Raw genomic sequence first — 21,797 nt, 5'->3', positions numbered from 1 at the left:
TAGTGACTGCATTAGTTAACATTCTTACCAACTGGAGTGGGTTGCCATTCCCTTCTTCAGAGGATCTTCCCTGCTCAGGGATCAAACCTGGGTTTTGTGCCCTGCAGGCAGATTTTTATCACTTGAGCCATCAGGGAACCCACAACAGTGCATAAGGGTTCCTTTTTCTCCACAACCATCCAGCATTTATTGTTTGTAAATTTTTTTGATGATGACCATCATGACCATTGTGAGGTGATACCTCATTGTAGTTTTGATCTGCAGTTCTTGAATAATTAGTAATGTTGAGCATCTATCCATGTGACTCTTGGTCATCTATATGTCCTTGGAGAAATGTCTATTTATGTTTTCTACCCACTTTTTTTCCTTGGGTTGCTAGTTTTTTGTTTTTTTTTTTTTAATATCAAGCTTCATGAGTTGTTTGCATATTTTTAGAGATTAATCTCTCGTCAGTTGCTTTATTTAAACATATTTTCTTCCAATCTGAGGGTTCTCCTGTTGTAGTTTCCTTTGTGGTGCAAAAACTTTTAAGTTTAATTAGCTCTCATTTGCTTATTTTTATTTTTGTTACTCTAGGAGGTGGTTCAAGGAAGATCTTGTTATAATTTATGCCAAAGAGGGTTCTTCCGTTGTTTTCCACTAAGACTTTTATAGAGTCTAGGCTTTTATTTTGGCTTTTATATTTAGGCTTTTATTCTATTTTTAGTTTATTTTTGGGTATTTTTTTAGGGAGTGTTCTAATTTCATTCTTTTACATATAATTATCCAGTTTTCACAGCACCACTCATTGATGAGACTGTGTTTTCTCCATTGTATATTCTTGCCTCTTTGTCATAGATTAGGAGACCATAGTTGAGTGGGCTTAATCTCTGCACTTTCCATCCTGTTCCATTCATCTATATTTCAGTTTTTATGCCAGTGCCATACTGTTTTGATGACTATAATTTCATAGCATATTCTGACATCAGGAGGCCTGATTCCTCAGGCTCCATTTTTCTTTCTCAAGATTCCTTTGGCTGTTTGGGGTCATTTGTGTTTCCATACACACTGTAAATTTGTTCTAATTCTGTGAAAAATGCCATTGGTAATTTGATAAGGATTACACTGAATCTGTACATTTCTCAGGTACTATAGTCATTTCACAATAGTGAGTCTTCTAATTCATGAACATTGTATATCTCTCCATTTGGCTGTGTCTGTTTTGATTTCTTTCATCGGTGTCTTATATTTTCGTGAGTATAGATCTTTTACCTCAATAGGTAGCTTTAACCCTTGGTCTTTTGTTATTTTTGTTGCAGTGGTAAGTGGGATTGCTTACTTAATTTTTCTTTCTGATCTTTCATAGCTAGTATATAGGAATGCAAGGGATTTCTGTGCATTAGTTTTGTATCCTGCAACCTTACCAAATTCATTGATGTAACCTCTTTACAAATTCCTGTGTATAGTATCATGTCATCTGCAAGCAGTGACAGTTTTACTTCTTCTGTTCCATTTTAGATTTCTTTTATTTATTTTTCTATTCTGAATAACATGGCTAGGACTTCCAAAACTATGTTGACTAATAGTGGTGAGTGTGGACATCCCTGTCTTGATCCTGATCTTAGAGGAAGTGCTCTGTTTTTCACTATTGAAAATTGTATTTGCTGTGAGTTTGTCATTGTCACCTTTTCCTGTTGAGGTAGTTTCCCTCTACCTACCCACTTTCTGAAGAATTTTTAAACATGAATGGGTGTTAAATTTTGTCAAAAGATTTTTGTGTATCTATTGAGATGATCATATGGTTTTTATTCTTCAGTTTCTTTGTGTGGTGTATCATACTGATTGATTAGGAGATAGCAAAAAATCCTTGCATCCTTGAGATAAATTTCACTTGTTCATGGTGTGTGTTCCTTTTACTGTGTTGTTGGTTTCTGTCTGCTAGTATTTTGTTGAGGACTTTTGTGTCTATGTATATCAGTGATATTGACCTCTATTTTTCTCTTTTTGGGGTCTTTTTTGTTTCCATACTAGTTTTTATATCAGGGTGATCTTGGTCTCATATAAAGAGTTTGGGAATGTTCCTCTCTCTGCAATTTTTGGAAGAGCTTGAGAAGGATAGGTGTAACCTCTTCTCTAAATATTTGATAGAACTTGCCTGTGAGGCCATCTGGTCCTGGACATCTGTTTGTTGGAAGATTTTTAATCACAGTTTCTGTTTCAGCCCTTGTGAGTGGTCTATTCATATTTTCTATTTTTTCTGGTTCAGTCATGAAAAGTTGCACTTTTCTAAGTATTTATCCACTTCTTCCAGGTTGTCCATTTTATTGCCATATCACTGCTTGTAGTAGTCTCTTATAATCTTTTTTATTTCTATGGTGTCATTTGTAACTCGTCCTTTTTCTTTTCTAATTTTATTGATTTGAGTCTTCTCCATTTTTTCCTTGATGAGTCTGGCTAAATATTTATCAATTTATTTATATTTATCAATTTATTTTTCAATTGTGTTCATCTTTTACAACCCCATGGATTGTAGCACACCTGGGTTCCCAGTCAGAGGTTGTTCAAACTCATGTCATGGAATTGGTGATGCCATCCAGTCAGCTCATTCTCTGTCCTCCTGCCTTAAATCTTTCCCAGCATCAGAACCACCTTTTAGCTTCATTAATCTTTGCTATTGTTTTCTTTGTTTCTATATCTGATTTTTATGATTCCTTTTCATAATGTTCAGGGGGTCCTCAAGGCAAGAATGCTGGTGGTTTACCATTCCCTTCTCCAGTGACCACATTCTGTCAGAATTCTCCACTGTTTCTGTCTTGGGTGGCACTTCATGGCATGGTTCATGGTTTCATCGAGTTAGACGATGCTGTGATCCATGTGATCAGTTTGTCTAGTTTTCTGTGACTTTCGTTTTCATTCTGTCTGCCCTTGTTAGGATACGAGGCTTGTGGAAACTTCCTAATGGGAGGGACTGGCTGTGGAGAAAACTGGTTCTTTCTCTGGTGGGCAAGGCCATGCTCAGTAAATCTTTAGTCCAACATTCTGCTGACGGATGGGGCTGTTTTCCCTCCCTGTAGTTTGACCTGAGGACAAACTATGATAAGGGTAAAGGAAATAATTCTGACTGCCATAGATAAAGCAAGAGAATTTCAGAAAAATATTTATTTCCATGTCGTTGACTACCCTAAAACCTTTAACTCTCTGGGTCACAACAAACTGTGGGAAATTCTTAAATAGATAAGAATATGAGACCACCATACCTGCCTCCCGAGAAATCTGTATGCAGATCAAGAAGCAACAGCTAGAGCCAGACATGGAACAACAGTTCAGTTCAGTACAGTTCAGTTGCTGAGTCGTATCTCTGTCTTTGCAACCCCATGGATTGTAGCACACCTGGGTTCCCAGTCAGAGGTTGTTCAAACTCATGTTATGGAATTGGTGATGCCATCCAGTCAGCTCATTCTCTGTCCTCCTGCCTTAAATCTTTCCCAGCATCAGGGTCTTTTCAAATGAGTCATTCTTCACATCAGGTGGTCAAAGTATGGGAGTGTCAGCCTCAGCATCAGTCCTCCCAATGAATCGTCTGGACTGATTTTCTTTAGGATGCACTGGTTTGATCTCCTTGCAGTTTGAAGGAATCTGAAAAATAATCTTCAACACCATAGTTCAAAAGCATCAGTTCTTTGGTGCTCAGTTTTTTTATCGTCCAACCCTCACATCCATACATGACTGTTGGAAACACCATTGGTTTGACTTGATGGGCCTTTGTTGGCAAAGTAGTGTCTCTGCTCTTTAATAGGCTGTCTAGGTTGTTCCAACCTAGACAAAATTGGGAAAGAAGGAAGTCAAGGCTGTATATTGTACCCCTGCTTATTTAACTTATATGCAGAGTAAATCATGCAAAATGTTGAGCTGGATGAAGCACAAGCTGGAATCAAGATTGCCGGGAGAAATGTCAATAACCTCAGGTATACAGATGATACCACCTGCGGGGAATGGCTTGAAAGAGCTGACTCTGGGAGCTGCCTTGATTGATTATCAAGGGTCTGTTCAAGGACACAGCTCTCTGTCCCCCCACCCCTCTGGATTTACTATCCAAAGTTAAACAGAACACTAGTAAGCCTTGAATGCACACAAGACGCAGACAGATAGCCTTTTTACGATTACCCCCAAGATATATCAGGATGCCATTCCTGTGCTCTGGCGCCTAGTGAGAGTTCTAGTGATTGTTATCTTAAAGATGATGTACATGGGGAAGAATTTTCTTTGGGATGCCTCCTTCTTGGTTTAAGTATAAATGAAGCTTAGAGAAATAAAGGAGCATCGTTGACTGCAACGATCCTCTCGACCCCATCTGTCCTGTGTCTTTATTTCTTAGCCTAAAGTAACGCATCGTGTTGCTCGCTGAAATCTTCCGGCTGGCCCAGCAACCACCCTTCTGGAAGAAAGTGAAGAGGAACTAAAGAGCCTCTTAGAAGGTGAAATAGGAGATTGAAAAAGCTGGTTTAAAACTCAACATTCAAAAAACTAAAATCATGGTATCTGGTCCCATCACTTCATGGCAAATAGATGGGGAAACAATGGCAACAGAATTCTGTATACTCTGAATTCTTTATCAGATAAATTGCCTGTTTTTTCTTCATTTATTTGGTCTTCTGGGTTTTTACTTTGCTTCTCCATCTGCAACATATTTATCTGTCATTTATTTTGTCTATGTTATGGTTTTTATGATCTCCTTTTCAAAGGTGACAGGGCTGTAGTTCCATTTGCTTCCATTGTCTGTCCCCTGATATGTGAGATTGGTCCAGGGACTAGTGTAAGCTTCCTGATGGGAGGGAATAGTGCCTGTGCTCTGGAGAATGGAAATTAGTCTTTTCCCTCTGATGAGCAGGGATTGTTTTGGGATGTCTGTGAGCATAGCATTACTAGGCAGCCTATCTACTGATGGCAGAGAGTGAAGAAGAACTAAAAAGCCTCTTGATGAAAGTGAAAGAGGAGAGTGAAACAGTTGGCTTAAAGCTCAACATTCAGAAAACTAAGATCATGGCATCTGGTCCCATCACTTCATGGGAAATAGATGGGGAAACAGTGGAAGCAGTGTCAGATTTATTTTGGGGGGCTCCAAAAGCATTGCAGCCATGAAATTAAAAGATGCTTATTCCTTGGAAAGAAAGTTATGACCAACCTAAATAGCATATTAAAAAGCAGAGACATTACTTTGCAAACAAAGGTCTGTCTAGTCAAGGCTATGGTTTTTCCAGTGGTCATGTATGGATGTGAGAGTTGGACTGTGAAGAAAGCTGAGCACCGAAAAATTTATGCTTTTGAACTGTGGTGTTGGAGAAGACTCTTGAGAGTCCCTTGGATGGCAAGGAGATCCAACCAGTCCATTCTAAAGGAGATCAGTCCTGGGTGTTCATTGGAAGGACTGATCCTGAGACTGAAGCTCCAATACTTTGGCCACCTCATGCGAAGAGTTGACTCATCAGAAAAGACCCTAATGTTGGAAGGCATAGGGTGCAGGAGGAGAAGCAGATGACAGAGGATGAAATGGCTGGATCGCATCACCAACTCAATGGACATGAGTTTGAGTAAATATGGGAGTTGGTGATGGACAGGGAGGCGCAGCCTGCTGTGGTTCATGCAGTTGCAAAAAGTTGGACACGACTGAGCAAATGAACTGAACTGAACTGAATTGAAGCTTACAAAAAGTCAAAAAATAAAGCAAACAATAGAAAGCAATCTAAAATAAATAAATGCAAAGAAAACATAAAGCAAACACATAAAAACAATCAAAAAATAATAAACAACAACAATTGAACAAAATTACACAAATCAACACAGAACAATATTAATAAAAAACATTTTCCTGGTGCTTCCTCTGTCAGTGTCCTTGCTTCTACAGGGAGCCAGAGCCAACCCCTGCCTCCTCAAGAGGCCTTCCAAAACTTCTAGGTATGTCTCTGTATCTGCTGTGGGCACTGCAGAACCAGCTCAAACTCTGACCAGCCCCAACTCCATGTGAACTTGCCCCCAAAGTTCACTGCTGCTGGACAGTCTCAGTGGTAACAGTCATTATCTATTCAAATATTTCACAGACACAGGATTTACTGAGCTGATCACAGGTATTTAACCCATAGCATGTGGACCTGCATGGAGTGATTTCTGCCCCTCTTCCTTAGTTGCTCTGCTCCAGGGGTTCAACTTTGGTTTGGGCCCCATTTGAGTGTGTGTGTGTGTGTGTGTGTGTGTGTGTGTGTGTGTGTGTGTATGCGTGCACACCACCCTCAGACATCTGTTCCCCACCCAGAGGAGACAGAGTGAAAATAGTGTCTGAGTGGCCCACACATACTTACTCAGACCAGTGGCCACAATTGGAGCGTGCACAAATTGCCTGTGGTGATACAGACCAGCAGGCAGTTGCAACAGATGGGGGCACACTAGCCCTGGTGGGATACCCTCCCAGTGCCCAGAGAGGCAGGGGCTGGTATGTGGTGTGGGGGCTGTGATGACCCTACCCTTTGCATGCTACTTAACAAAGGTGCCACATTTCCTGGGCAGAACACACTTCCTCCAGTTGGCACTCCCAGCCTCAGAGGCTCTTGCTCCTGTCCTCTCTGTTGTATTCTGTGAAGCCAACAGTGATCCTCTCCCAGGATCCACTCTATTAACCCCACACTTTAGCATTCAGCCCCTGCCAGCTCAAAGGCTCTCAGAGCTAATTCCGAATGTGGCTTTAAGATGGGCGGCACTCAGGACCACTGAACCTACTTGTGTAGAAGAGGCCTTGACTTGAGAGATAGGCAAGATGAATCAATGGGAGCCCCTTCCAGTGCCTGTGAAGGCCAAAGAAGTTGGCAGGTGGGAAAGTGGTTATGATGGCAGCCCTGCCCCTTGCATGCCACTCAACATTGACACCTAGCTTCTATGGTGTCCCAAGCTTTATCTGCAAACTTTCCCAGCTGTAGAACTCCTTACTCCTGCCCCTTCAGGCTGTCTTTTCACAGCCAACAACAGTTCCCTCCCTGAATCTTCACTCCAAACCCCATATTCCAGCACCCACTCCCCCTTTGCAACAGGAGACACATGATTCAGGCTAGGATGAGCAGGGCTGTGGCACAGACCATGCATGCAGCTCTTAGTCTTGCCTTTCACAGACCATCCTCTGCTTTGATCCCCTGAAGGCCCATTTCTGTCTCAGCTGATTCCCCACTGTGATGGGCTTTTCCCCTCCATCTTCAGCTTCCTGTCAAGGTTGCTGGTCCCTGTTTTGATTCCTCTTTTCTGTTTTACTTTTTCATTTTGCTTGATTATGAGTGGATATTTCTTGTCCTTTTAGGTTTCCAAAGACTTCCAATAATGTTCACTGGATATTCTGTTGAGAATTATTCCATTTTTAGATGTATATTTTAAATATATATGTGAGGAAAGACGAGGAAATAAATCTACCTAAAGAAGCAAAAGACCTATATATAGAAACCTATAAAACACTTATAAAAGAAATCAAAGGGGACACAAATAGATGGAGAAATTTACCATGTTCATGGATCAAAAGAATCAATACAGTGAAATGAGTATACTATGCAAGGCAAACTATAGATTCAATGCAATCCCTATCAAGCTATCAACAATATTTTTCTGAGAACCAGAACAAATAATTTCACAATTTGTATAGAAATACAAAAAATCTCGAAGAGCCAAAGTAATCTTGAGAAAGAAGAATGGAACTGGAGGAATCAACCTGCCTGACTTCAGTCTCTACTACCAAGCCACAGTCATCAAGACAGTATGGTACTGGCACAAAGACAGAAATATAGATCAATGGAACAGAATAGAAAGCCCAGAGATAAACCCACATACCTATGGGCACCTTATCTTCGACAAAGGAGGCAAGGATATACAATGGAAAAAAGACAACCTCTTTAACTAGTGGTGCTGGGAAAACTGGTCAACCACTTGCAAAAGAATGAAACTAGAACACTTTCTAACACCATACACAAAAATAAACTCAAAATGGATTAAAGATCTAAAAGTAAGACCAGAAACTATTAAACTCCTAGAGGAAAACATAGGCAAAACACTCTCCAACATAAACCACAGTAGGATCCTTTATGTCCCACCTCCCAGAATATTGGAAATAAAAGCAAAAACAAACAAATGGGACCTAATTAAAATTAAAAGCTTCTGCACAACAAAGGAAACGATAAGCAAGGTGAAAAGACAGCCTTCAGAATGGGAGAAAATAATAGCAAATGAAGCAATGGACAAAGATTAATCTCAAAAATATATAAGCAACACCTGCAGCTCAATTCCAAAAAAATAAAAGACCCAATCAAAAAATGGGCCAAAGATTTAAACAGACATTTCTCCAAAGAAGACATACAGATGGCTAACAAACACATGAAAAGATGCTCAACATCACTCATTATCAGAGAAAAGCAAATCAAAACCACAATGAGGTACCATTACACGCCAGTCAGATTGACTGCTATCCAAAATCTACAAGCAATAAATGCTGGAGAGGGTGCGGAGAAAAGGGAACCCTCTTACACTGTTTGTGGGAATGCAAACTAGTACAGCCACTATGGAGAACAGAGTGGAGATTCCTTTAAAATCTGGAAACAGAACTGCCATACGACCCAGCAATCCCACCGCTGGGCATACACACCGAGGAAACCAGAGTCGAAAGAGACATGTGTACCCCAATGTTCATCGTGGCACTGTTTATAATAGCCAAGACATGGAAGAAACCTAGATGTCCATCAGCAGATGAGTGGATAAGAAAGCTGTGGTACATATATACAATGGAATATTACTCAGCCATTAAAAAGAATACAGTTGAATCAGTTCTAATGAGGTGGGTGAAACTAGAGCCTATTATACAGAGTGAAGTAAGCCAGAAGGAAGAACACCAATACAGTATACTAACACATATATATGGAATTTAGCAAGAAGGTAATGATAACCCTATATGTGAGACAGCAAAAGAGACACAGGTGTATTGAACAGTCTTTTGGACTCTGGGAGAGGGTGAGGGCGGGATGATATGGGAGAATGGCATTGAAACATGTAAAAATATCACAAGTTAAACAAATCACCAGTCCAGGTGTGATGCATGATACAGGGTGCTCGGTGCTGGTGCAATGGGATGACCCAGAGGGAGGGGGGAGGGAGGTGAGAAGGGAATTCAAGATGGGGAATACATGTACACTCATGGCAGACTCAAGTCAGTGTATGGCAAAATCAACACAATATTATAAAGTAATATAATTTAATTAATTAATTAAAAAATAAAATCTTTAAAACTACTCTCTTTTAAAGATCTATAACATGTTGGGATAGAGTAGAAGAAAACAAACTCATCAGACAAACCCTAAGCATGTATTTAACTGTTTCAAATGTTTAATTCTCTGATGCTCTCTCCCCTCCCAAACCTACTCTCAATCACTTGTATGTGGCAGTGTGAGTCTTAAATGGTATCTTACATTCATTTTTGTTTTTAGGTCATTTAAACCTGACATTTACATTGGAATAAAAATGACTTATTTCCTGGTAAGGTAATATTCAGCATGAGACATCATTCTAGGGGATTGTAGTGGTTAGGTGAAATGGGACATTCATTAACTGTGTTCCCACATTCTATAGTAATATAAAGCCAGCATTGTAACTTTGTTCCTAAACCAGATATGATTCTTTTCCAGCCATAGCCTATTATGAAAATCTTCAGTGCCCAAGAGTATAGTACAGAAAATACGATAGTTCAGCTCCAGCTGAACAAAGGAACTGTAAAAGAATTATTGAGAGCTAAATCTCTGAAAAGGCATAAACAAAATATTATGCCAGGGCTGGAGAACATGCTAGGGCATTCTTTCTTGAACTTCAGTTATTCTCTAAAAATTCATTATATTTTTCGTAATTACACTTCACATGTATCATGTAATATTTACATTTTTACTTTAATCACTTTACCCAATCTTCTTGAATTTTTAACTTGATTGAACATAGGAAATGATATACATGAAATGGCAGAAGAAATTTTTAAATTATAATATAATGCATGATATACATATATTTTATATGAGAGAGTGACACACACAGAGAGAAACAGCAGAGAGAGAATGAGATTATAAAGGCTGACAAATTCAAACTCTGTGCAACTGAAAACCTGTGGAAGGCCATCAGGAAGAGGATTATCTCTTACCCAAGAAAGACTCAGATATTTGCTCTACTCAGGCTTTCAATGGATGAAGGACTACACACCTTATAGAGGGCAAACTCCTTTACCCAGACCACTGATTTATATTTTGAAAAGTTTTGTCTGTCACTAAGTTGTGTCCAACTCTTTGTGACCTCACAGAATGTAGCCAGCAAGGCTCCTCTCTCTGTGTGATTCTCCAGGCAAAGATACTTGAGTGGGTTGCCATTTCCTTACCCGGGGATTTTCTTGATCCAGTGATCAAACTGGCATCTCCTCCTTCTTAAGCAGACACTTTACCACTGAGTGACCAGGGAAGACCATCTCATTCAAAAACATCCATAGAGAAACACATAGAATAATATTTGACCAATTATCTGGGCACCTTGTACAGTCAAGATGACTCATAAATTAACTATGATTCTTTCTGGCACACTGACAAAATATATGAAGGAAGTGACCAGGAAAGAGGTTTATTTAACATTTATTCCCTGTAACCAGTATGGTAAATCTGAAAAATTGGTTTAAATTACAGTGAAATTCTTATTAATGATTGAGAAGTTGTATATGAATGGGAATTAACTTCAATAACTGAATGGCTTATAATGATTTCAACTTTCACTAAAAAATAGTTGTTTTATGGCATTACTTACCAGATTGGGCCTTTCAATATTTCAAAGGGGAAAGACGTCAGAAAATTTGAACAATGCTCTGAGCTTCTTTCACAGAGTGACATAGTACAAAGAGGACAGTTGGGAGAAATTATATAGAAGTAGAGGGTATGTCATGTTGGAGAGTTATGTGCAAAAAGCTTGCTTTCTGTTGTTGGTCTAGAGTCTGGGCTGCAGCAACACCTGAATTACAGTAGATGATGCTAAACTCTTAATGAATTCCCTGGGACCCAAGGTGAAATAGATTTCTAAAGGCTGCAATAAACAGCTTGATGTCTTTTATGTGAGGGAGAAAAGCAGTGAAAGGAGGATCCGAGAGGGCACCACTTTACTGAACATATCTAAGTATTATGATGGGAAGGCTGGAGCAATGATCTACAACCTGCCCTTGGTCCATTTTAGAAGAAAGGAGACAGATTAGCAGGTCATGGATCAAAGGGAAAAACATTATAAGAAGGACTTGAGGTAAAGAAAAAGGTGTCACTAGATAGCCAGACTCTTTTCAACCCAGTAGGTACAACAAAATGGCAACCAGTTCAAGTGGGACAAGACAGGCACTTTTATAATTCATAGAAGGTGAAAGGTATCAAAGAGGAATCTTCTCAAATCAAGAAAGGGAAGCTTTGACTCCAAGTTAAAGAATGCTCCCAAATCCTCCCACTGCCATAAACCCCTGAAACTGAGATCTTAAGACAGGGATGCTGTGCGTCATGGGATGATAATCCAGGGAGGAGAACCTGGAGCAGGACATTTCCTCTTTCTGGAGTCCCTGTCAAGCCACTTATGGATGAATTTGCATTTTGGTTGGGAAATGACTGAACCAGGCCTGTTTTGGTAGCTCTGCTTCCTCCTGGGTGGGGCAGCTAGTCCCTATAAAATGGCCCTCTGCTGCATCACTGCCATCCTTCTGCTACTCAAGTCCAGATAGATTTTGGAGAACCTGGTGAGTCTGATTCTTCAGTTCAACTCTATTCTTGGGCTCTCAACTTGTGAATTAATTCTGGCTATAGCAAATTTGGTGTGTCCAAAGTTATTGTCATGACTTTGATGCTCCTTAGTGGATGGAAGCTTAGAATTTGAAAACAGTGATATACAGTATTTATTCAGTTTCTGGGACAGAGTTTGAATTCCTTTATTGAAGAGATTGCAACAAATTCTATGACAAGAGGCAAGGAAAGAAGTATTTTTTCTTTTTCTGTATCTTTCCTGTGTCCTTCTGCTGTTATTTAAGAGTCATTTATCTTAGAAGGTGTATCCTTCTGTATCCTTCCTGGTTGCCATTTGCTCTGTGCCCAAGTGATACTTTTGGGACCTCATGATAGATAATGATGATGAGAATTGCTTGTGAGCTTATCCAGGATTTTGGACCTTATGATAGCATTTCTTGAAGATGCTGTTTTCAGAAAAAATTAAAAAAAGAAGAACAGAAAAACATTGATTGGTTTTTTGAAAAAAAAATTTTTTTGAAAAGTGGTATGTAAAATGATTTTCTCTGAGCCAAAACTACAATTTGTTAAAGAGGGAGAGAGAGGCCAGAAGTTCATTGCAAAGGGTTAAAGAGATCAAATGGCATTCTTAGACACTGCACAGATTCTATCCTAGGTTATTAAACAAACTCAGACGTTTCTCCCTGTAGCAGTCCCTTCTTGTGAACACTGTCATGTAATTTCTTTCAGATTCTGAGACTCCAGAAAGATGTCTTATCAGCAGCAGCAGTGCAAGCAGCCCTGCCAGCCACCTCCAGTAGTGTGCACTCCCAAGTGCCCTGAGCCTTGCCCACTTCCAAAGTGCCCTGAGCCTTGCCCACCTCCAAAGTGCCCTGAGCCATGCCCACCTCCTCAGTGCCAGCAGAAATGCCCTCCTGTGCCACCTCCCCAACAATGCCAGCAGAAGTGCCCACCCAAAAGCAAGTAGAAGCATCAGCTTGTATCTGGATCAGGAAAGGATGAGGACAGCTGACTCACCTGGCTCCACAGCTCCACCTTCATCTTCCCTTTAAAGTCCATCATGGATATAGAAGCTTCTCCATCCTTCAGCCTGCAGTATGCCTGTGGTGATACCTGACAACCAGAGGTTTCCTTCCTGAGGCTGCTGTTCTGCTCTCCTCTGGGAGGACAGCTGGGAAAGCATCACAGAGCTTCAGATGGAAGAGCAGCAGCTTTTCTTCTGGGCACCATCAGAGGATTCTCTCCCTCTCTTGGGTCTGTCACCTGGGCAGGGATTTCTACCAGCTGGTCAACTGTAACTTATCTTCCTCTTTACAAATAAAGTACAGTTTTTTTGTGTGATGGAAAAAAATGTTTCTTTTCTTTTAAAATTGTTTTTAGTATAATACCATACCATCATCAAGTTTTGTTTCTATCCTTTTTTCCCCCTCCATTTATTTTTATTAGTTGGAGGCTAATTATTTTACAATATTGTAGTGGCTTTTGTCATAAATTGAAATGAATCAGCCATGGATTTACATGTATTCCCCATCCCAAACCCCCCTTCCACCTCCCTCTCCACCCGATTTCTCTGGGTCTTCCCAGTGCACCATGCCTGAGCACTTGTCTCATGCATTCAACCTGGGCTGGTGATCTGTTTGATGCCAAATTTCAAGCTCTCACAATCAGCGCTGTCTAAATTTTTATTCTTATCACAGAATACTTCTACATAATCCAATTCCATGTTATTTGCTTAATTATCACTTGATTGTTTGAGGATCAAAATATTTACTTCTCTAGGTTTTCAGTCCCTTTAATAAAATGTAGGGAAAATTGTATTTTCATTTCAAACTTCTGAAGAATCAATATTCAAGGAATGTGTATAATTTAGTTGACACATACCAGACTCACAAATAGCACTTGGAAGATAGCAGGTCATCATTGCCTCCATCATCACCACCATCACCACCACCCGTTTCCCTGACCATATTTGCAGCTGACTCATCAGCTCCACAGCTCCGCCTTCATCTTCTGCTAAAGCCTGCCATGAATACAAAAGAAGTTTCTCCATCCTTCAGCCTGCAATATACCTGTTGGGGCTCCTGACAGTAGAGGCTTCCTTCCTGAAGCTGCTACACCACTTGCCTCTGGGAAGACAGCTGAGAAAACACAGTGCTTCAGAGGGAAGAGCAGCAGCTCTCCTCCTGGGCACCATCAGAAGATCCTCTCCCTGTCTTCTGTGTCTGTCTGTCACCTGGGCAGGGGTTTCTACCAACTAGAAAATTATTACTTGTTCTGCACTTCCTGAGTAAGTTACAATTCTCTTTTGTGATGGTAAAAATGTTTCTTTCTATTAAAAGCATTTATAGCAAAAGCATATTGTGTTTGGGTTTATTATTTTCCTTCTTTGATCCTAAAGTTCCAGTTTCCACAATCAGTGTTGTCTGAAAATGAGTAATATCAGAGACACTTTCTGATCTTCCCTGATGGGTCAGTGGTAAAGAATCCACCTGCCAATGCAGGAGACATGGGTTTGGCCCCTGGTCTGGGAAGATCCCACGTTCCGAGGAGCAACTAAGCCCAAGTGACACAACTATCGAGCCTGTGCTCTAGAGCCCAGAAACTGCAACTTCTGTGCCCACATGCTGCAACTACTGAATCCAAGCACCCTAGAGCCTGTGCTCCACACAAGAGAAGTCAGTTCAGTGTGAAGTCCACACACCACAACTAGATAGCAGTCCAACTCATCGCAACTAGAGCAAAGCCCATGTAGCAATGAAGGCCCAGCATTGCCAAAATAAATTAATAAATACACCGTTTAAAAAAGAAAGGAAGCTCTTTTTAAAACAGATTATTGCTATATAATTTAGAATGCATGTTAATTATTGCTTGACTAATTTGAGTAAAAAATTATTTAACTCCTCAGAATTAAAGTCCCTATACTGAAATGGGGAAAATAGTGTTACACTGCAAAATATCTGAGGCGTAAAAGTTACATGATTGTGTATACTATAATTTCACATGTTGGGGCACAGAAATGGCACTGGGAAGACCTCAGATCATCATTGTCTCCATCATCACCATCAACATCATCGCCTAACCACCATGCTTGCTCCAGCAGGGAAGTGACACAGACGTAATAAGCACAGCAACCAAGAAGACTTTTACACTCCTTTGCCCCTTCATTTTCTTATTGTGCTTTTTCTTTTCTAATTTAACCTTATGTTTAATGTGATACTGCAGATAAAGGACTTTTGGGATGTAGTGGAACATTCTGCATGACATTACGCTATGCTATGCTATGCTAAATCACTTCAGTCGTGTCTGACTCTGTGCGACCCCATGGATGGTAGCCCACCAGGGTCTGCCGTCCCTGGGATTCTCCAGGCAAGAACACTGGAGTGGGTTGCCATTTCCTTCTCCAATGCATAAAAGTGAAAAGTGAAAATGAAGTCACTCAGTCCTGTCCACTCTTCAAGACCCCATGGACTGCAGCCTACCAGGCTCCTCCATTCATGGGATTTTCCACAAGAGTACTGGAGTGGGTTGCCACTGCCTTCTCCTCATGACATTATAGTAGCTCTGAAAACATGGGTAGTACAGAAGAATGGAAAATTTAAAGGATCCTTACTAGGTAAAGTTTTGCCCACTCTCCATGTGTACTATTTGCTCTTCTTACTCCAACAACTCATTAACCTCAGAGCCTTAAATATTTTTCCTCATCTGAAATTACTTCTCTGTTTTGACACCAACTTTGAAGAACATTGAGGTTTACAATATTTATTTAGATTTATAAAGTCACTATTGCTAAGCAAGTTTTTTCCTAATGTTTAGCTTACTAATCAAGTAAGCTGTGAAAAAGGATATATTCTTTTTTTTTTCTTCATTTATTTTTATTAGTTGGAGGCTAATTACTTTACAATATTGTAGTGGTTTTTGTCATACATTGACATGAATCAGCCATGGATTTACATGCATTCCCCATCCTGATCCCCCCTCCCATCTCCCTCTCCACCCGATTTCTCTGGGTCTTCCCAGTGCACCAGGCCCGAGCACTTGTCTCATGCATCCAGCCTGGGATGGTGATCTGTTTCACCCTAGATAATATACACGTTTCGATGCTGTTCTCTCAAAACATCCCTTCCTCGCCTTCTCCCACAGAGTCCAAAGTTCTGTTAAGACCTATACATAGAAAACTATAAAACACTGATGAAAGAAATCAAAGAGGACACAAACAGATGGAGAAATATACCGTGTTCATGGATTGGAAGAATCAGTATTGTCAAAATGGCTACACTACCCAAAGCAATCTATAGATTCAATGCAACCCTTATCAAGCTACCAACGGTATTTTTCACAGAACTAGAACAAATAATTTCACAATTTGTATGGAAATACAAAAAACCTTGAATAGCCAAAGTAATCTTGAGAAAGAAGAATGGAACTGGAGGAATCAACCTGCCTGACTTCAGACTATACTACAAAGCCACAGTCATCAAGACAGTATGGTACTGGCACAAAGGCAGAAATATAGATCAATGGAACAGAATAGAAAGCCCAGAGCTAAACCCACATACCTATGGACACCTTATCTTTGACAAAGGAGGAAAAAATATATTCTTAACCAAACTATTCTTTATTTTAACTTTTTTGTATGTTGGAGTATAGTTGGCTAACAACATGTTAATTTCAGGCATATAGCAAAGCCATTCACTTCTACATATACATGTATCAATTCTTATTCAAATTCTTTTCCCATTTAGGATGTTACCTGGTTATTGAGCAGAATTCCATGTTCTATACACTAGATCTTTGTTGGTTATCCATTTTATTTTTATTTTTTATTGGGGTTATTTTATGACACTGTATTAGAATCTTCTAGAAAATGAAGTGAATCAGTTATTTGCATACCTATTTCACCTCCCTCTTGGATTTTCCTCTCATCATCCCCCACCCCATTTCACCTGTATTGGGAGCAGTGAGCTGAGCTCCCTGGGTTATCTGGCAGGTTCCCATTAGTCATTTTACACAAGGTAGTATATTTATGTCAATCTTAATCTCCCAAATCATTCCACCCTCTCTTACCCACCCACTCTGTATCCACATGACCTTTCTCTATGTCTGCATCTCTATTTCTGTGCTGCAAATAAGTTCATCTGTTCCATTTTTCTAGATTTCACATATATACACTAATATATGACATCTGTTTTTCTCTTTCTAACTTCACTCTGTACGGTAGACCCTGGATCCATCCATGTCTCTACAAATGACCTAATTTCAATCATTTTTATAGTTGAGTAATATCTGTACATAGGTCAAAAAGCTACAGTTATAACTGGACATGGAAAAACAGACTGGTCCAAAGTGGGAAAGGAGTATGTCAAGGCTGTATATTGCTTATTTAACTTCTATGCAGAATACATCATGCGAAATACCAGGCTGGATGAAGTACAAGCTGAAATCAAAATTGCAGAGGGAAATATCAATGACCTCAGATATGCAGATGACACCACCTTATGACAGAAAGTGAAAAGGAACTAAAGAGCCTCTTGATGAAAGTGAGAGAGGAGAGTGAAAAATCTGGCTTAAAACTCAACTTTCAGAAAATGAAGATCTTGGCATGTGGTCCCATCACTTCATAGCAAATAGATGGGGAAACAATGGAAACAGTGAGAGACTTTATTTTAGGGGGCTCTAAAATCACTGCAGATGGTGATTGCAGCCATGAAATTGAAAGACGCTTACTCTTTGGAAGGAAAGTTATGACCAACCTAAACAGAGTATTAAAAAGCAGAGACATTACTTTGCCAACAAAGGTCCATCTAGTCAAAGCTATGGTTTTTCCAGCAGTTATGTATGGATGTGAGATTTGGATTATAAAGAAAGCTGAGCATCAAAGAGTTGATGCCTATGAACTGTGGTGTTAGAGAAGACTCTTGGGAGTCCCCCATATTACAAGGAGATCAAACCAGTCTATCCTAAAAGAAGGAAGGTGGGAGGGGGGATCGGGATGGGGAATACATGTAACTCCATGGCTGATTCATGTCAATGTATGACAAAACCCACTGCAATGTTGCAAAGTAATTAGCCTCCAACTAATAAAAATAATTGAAAAAAAAAAAAAGAAGTAAGTCGTGAATATTCCTTGCAAGCACTGATGCTGAAGGTGAAACTCCAATATTTTGACCACGTGATGGGAAGAACTGACTCATTGTAAAAGACTCTGATGCTGGGAAGGATTGAAGGCAAGAAGAGAAGGTGACAACAGAGGATGAGATGGTTGCATGTCATCACCAACTCAATGGACATTAGTTTGAGTTTGAGCAAGCTTTGGGAGTTGATGGACAGGGAAGCGTGGCATGCTGCATGCAGTCAATGGGGTCACGAAGAGTCAGTCACTACAGTGACTGAACTGAGCTGAGTATTCCATTGTATATATGTACCGTGTCTTCTTTATCCATTCATCGACTGATGAACATTTAGGCTGCATCGAAGTCCTGGCGAATGTAAATAGTGATGCAATGACCATTATTGATTTCTCAGGGATTATGCCCAGGAGTGTGCTTTCTGGGTCATATAGTAACTCTATTTTTAGTTTTTGAAGGAACCTCCATACCATTCTCCATAGTGGCTGCATCAGTTAACATTCCTACCAACTGGAATGGGTTGCCATTCCTTTCTCCAGAGGATCTGCCCTAGACAGGGATCAAACCTGGGTTGTGAGAACTGCAGGCAGAATTTTATACCATCTGAGCCATCATGGAAACCAAAACAGTGCATGAGGGTTCCTTTTACTCCACATGCATGCAGCACTTATTGTTTTTAGATTTTTTTGATGATGGCCATCATGACTAGTGTGAGCTAATACCTCGTTGTAGTTTTGATCTTAGAATCATAACTTTCCTTATAAGTTGTAAGCATATTTTAATTTCATGGCTGCAATCACAATCTGCAGTCATTTTGGAGCCCAAAAAACTAAAGTCAGCCACTGTTTCCACTGTTTCCCCATCTATTTGCCATGGAGTGATGGGACCAAATGCCATGATCTTAGCTTTCTGAATGTTGAGTTTTAAGCCAGCTTATTCACTCTCCTCTTTCACTTTCATCAAGAGGCTTTTTAGCTCTTTGCTTTCTGCCATAAGGGTGGTGTCATCTGCATATCTGATATTATTGATATTTGTCCCCGCAAACTTGATTCCACCTTGTGCTTCTTCCAGCCCAGCGTTTCTCATGATATACTCTGCATACACATTAAATAAGCAATAGTTTGGCACATTGTAGGCAGAAGGATGGAGAAGCTTCTTCTGTATTCATGACAGGCTTTGAACAGATGAAGGTGGAGCTGTGGAGATAGATGAGTCAGCTGCAAATATGGTGGTGAGGGTAACAGGGGTGGTGGTGATGGTGGTGATGATGGAGACACTGATGACCTACTATCTTCCAAATACTATTTATGAGTCTGGCATCTGCCAACTAAATTATACACATTCATTTGATATTGATTCCTCAAAGTTTGAAATGAAAATAAAATTTTCCATAGTTTTACTAAAGGGACTGAAAACCTGGAGAGGTAAATATTTAGTTCCTCAATCCATCAAGTGATAATTGAGGAAATAACATGGAATTGAAATTATGTAGAAGTATTCTTTGATAAGACTCAAAATTTAGACAGCACTGATGGTGAGAGCTTGAACCTTGGTATCAAAGGAGAGACTCAAAACTTGATGATGTTTTGGTATTAGTAAAAACAGTTTTAAAAGAAAGAAAACACTTTTGCCATCACACAAAGGAACTGTACTTTATTCATGAAGAGGAGGATAAGCAACAGTTGACCAGCTGGTAGAAACCCCTGCCCAGGTGACAGACAGACCCAAGGGAGGGAGAGAATCCTCTGATGGTGCCCAAGAGAAAAGCTGTTGCTCTTCCATCTGAAGCTCTGTGATGCTTTCCCAGCTGTCCTCCCAGAGGAGAGCAGAACAGCAGCCTCAGGAAGGAAACCTCTGGTTGTCAGGTATCACCACAGGCATACTGCAGGCTGAAGGAAGGAGAAGCTTCTATATCCATGACAGGCTTTAAAGGGAAGATGAAGGTGGAGCTGTGGAGCCAGGTGAGTCAGCTGTCCTCATCCTTTCCTGATCCAGATACAAGCTGATGCTTCTACTTGCTTTTGGGTGGGCACTTCTGCTGGCATTGTTGGGGAGGTGGCACAGGAGGGCATTTCTGCTGGCACTGAGGAGGTGGGCATGGCTCAGGGCACTTTGGAGGTGGGCAAGGCTCAGGGCACTTTGGAGGTGGGCAAGGCTCAGGGCACTTGGGAGTGCACACTACTGGAGGTGGTTGGCAGGGCTGCTTGCATTGCTGCTGCTGATAAGACATCTCTCTGGAGTCTCAGAATCTGAAAGAAATTACATGACAGTGTTCACAAGAAGAAACTGCTACAGGGAGATAAGACTGAGCCTGTATAATAATATCAGATAGAATCTCTGCAGTCCCTAAGAATGTGGTTTGATCTCTTTAATCCCTTTCACTGAACTTCTTGCCCCTCTCTCCCTCTTTAACAAATTGTATTATTGGCTCAGAGAAAATCTTTACTTTTAACATACAACTTTTTGAAAAGAAAAATTTTTTTTCAAAAAACCTATCAATGTTGTTCTCTTCTTTTTTTTCTGAAAACAGCATCTTCAAGAAAGGCCATCATAAGTTCCAAAATCCTAGGTAAGCTCAAGCAATTCTCATCATTATTATCTATCATGAAGTCCCAGAAGTATCACTTGTGTACAGAGCAAATGGCCACCAGGAAGGACACAAGGGCCCCACACCTTCTAAGATAAATGACTCTTCAATAACAGCAGAAGGACACAAGAAAGATACAGAAAGAGGAAAAGTGTTTCATTCTTTACCTCTTCTTCTCACAGATTTTGTTTTAATCTCTTCACTTCAATAAAGGAATTCAAACTCTGTCCCATATCACTGTGTTCATATTCCAAGCTCTCATCCACTAAGGAGCATTAAAGTCATGACAATAACTTTGGACACACCAAATTTGCTGTAGCCAGAATTAATTCATAAGTTGAGAGCCCAAGAATAGAGTTGAACTGAAGAATCAGACTCACCAGGTTCTCCAAAATCTATCTGGACTTGAGTAGCAGAAGGATGGCAGTGATGCAGCAGAGGGCCATTTTATAGGGACTAGCTGCCCCACCCAGGAGGAAGCAGAGCTACCAAAACAGGCCTGGTTCAGTCATTTCTCAACCAAAATGCAAATCCATCCATAAGTGGCTTGACAGGGACTCCAGAAAGAGGAAATGTCCTGCTCCAGGATCTCCTCCCTGGATTATCTTCCCGTGATGCACAGTATTCCTGTCTTAAGATCTCAGTTTCAGGGGTTTATGGCAGTGGGAGGATTTGTTCAGGTTCTTTAACTGGGAGTCAAAGCCTCCTTTCTTGATTGGAGAAGATTCCTCTTTGATACTTTTCACCCTCTATGAATTATAGAAGTCCCTGTCTTGTCCCACTGAACTGGTTGCCATTTTGTTGTACATACTGGGTTGAAAAGAGTCTGGCTATCTAGTGACACCTTTTTCTTTACCTCAAGTCCTTCTTATAATGCTTTTCCCTTTGATCCATGACCTGCTAATCTGTCTCCTTTCTTCTAAACTGGACCGAGGGCAGGTTGCAGATCATCTCTCCAGCCTTCCCATCATAATACTTAGGTATGTTCAGTAAAATAGTGCCCTCTCAGATCCTCCTTTCACTGCTTTTCTCCCTCAGATAAAAGACATCAAGCTGTTTATTGCAGCCTTTAGAAATCTATTTCACCTTGGGTCCCAGGGAATTCACTAAGAGTTTAGCATCTTCTACTGTAATTCAGGTGTTGCCATACCCCAGACTCTAGACCAATAACAGAAAGTAAGCTTTTTGCACATAACTCTCCAACATGATGTGCCACCTACTCCTACATAAATTCTCCCAAGTGTCCTCTTTGTACTACGTCACTCTGTGAAAGAAGCTAAGAGCATTGTTCAAATT

At 40.3% G+C, this 21,797-nt stretch overlaps 2 protein-coding genes across 2 annotated transcripts; one reads left to right on the top strand and one right to left on the bottom strand.

Annotated features, from left to right (window-relative positions):
- Nucleotides 1–12,537: 12,537 nt before the first annotated feature.
- Nucleotides 12,538–12,756, top strand: LOC136161729 (small proline-rich protein 2E-like). Its single transcript, XM_065926759.1, has one exon. It carries the CDS (start codon nucleotides 12,538–12,540, stop codon nucleotides 12,754–12,756), a length of 219 nt encoding a protein of 72 aa, XP_065782831.1.
- A 7,169-nt stretch (nucleotides 12,757–19,925) lies between these two features.
- On the bottom strand, nucleotides 19,926–20,144 carry LOC136161722 (small proline-rich protein 2E). The gene has a single exon (XM_065926747.1). It carries the CDS (start codon nucleotides 20,142–20,144, stop codon nucleotides 19,926–19,928), a length of 219 nt encoding a protein of 72 aa, XP_065782819.1.
- Nucleotides 20,145–21,797: the final 1,653 nt, after the last annotated feature.

The sequence above is a fragment of the Muntiacus reevesi genome, chromosome 1, assembly GCF_963930625.1.
Source record: "Muntiacus reevesi chromosome 1, mMunRee1.1, whole genome shotgun sequence".
NCBI lineage: Eukaryota > Metazoa > Chordata > Mammalia > Artiodactyla > Cervidae > Muntiacus > Muntiacus reevesi.
Note: the sequence above shows the minus strand (reverse complement) of the source record. Positions and strands in the feature narration are given on the sequence as shown.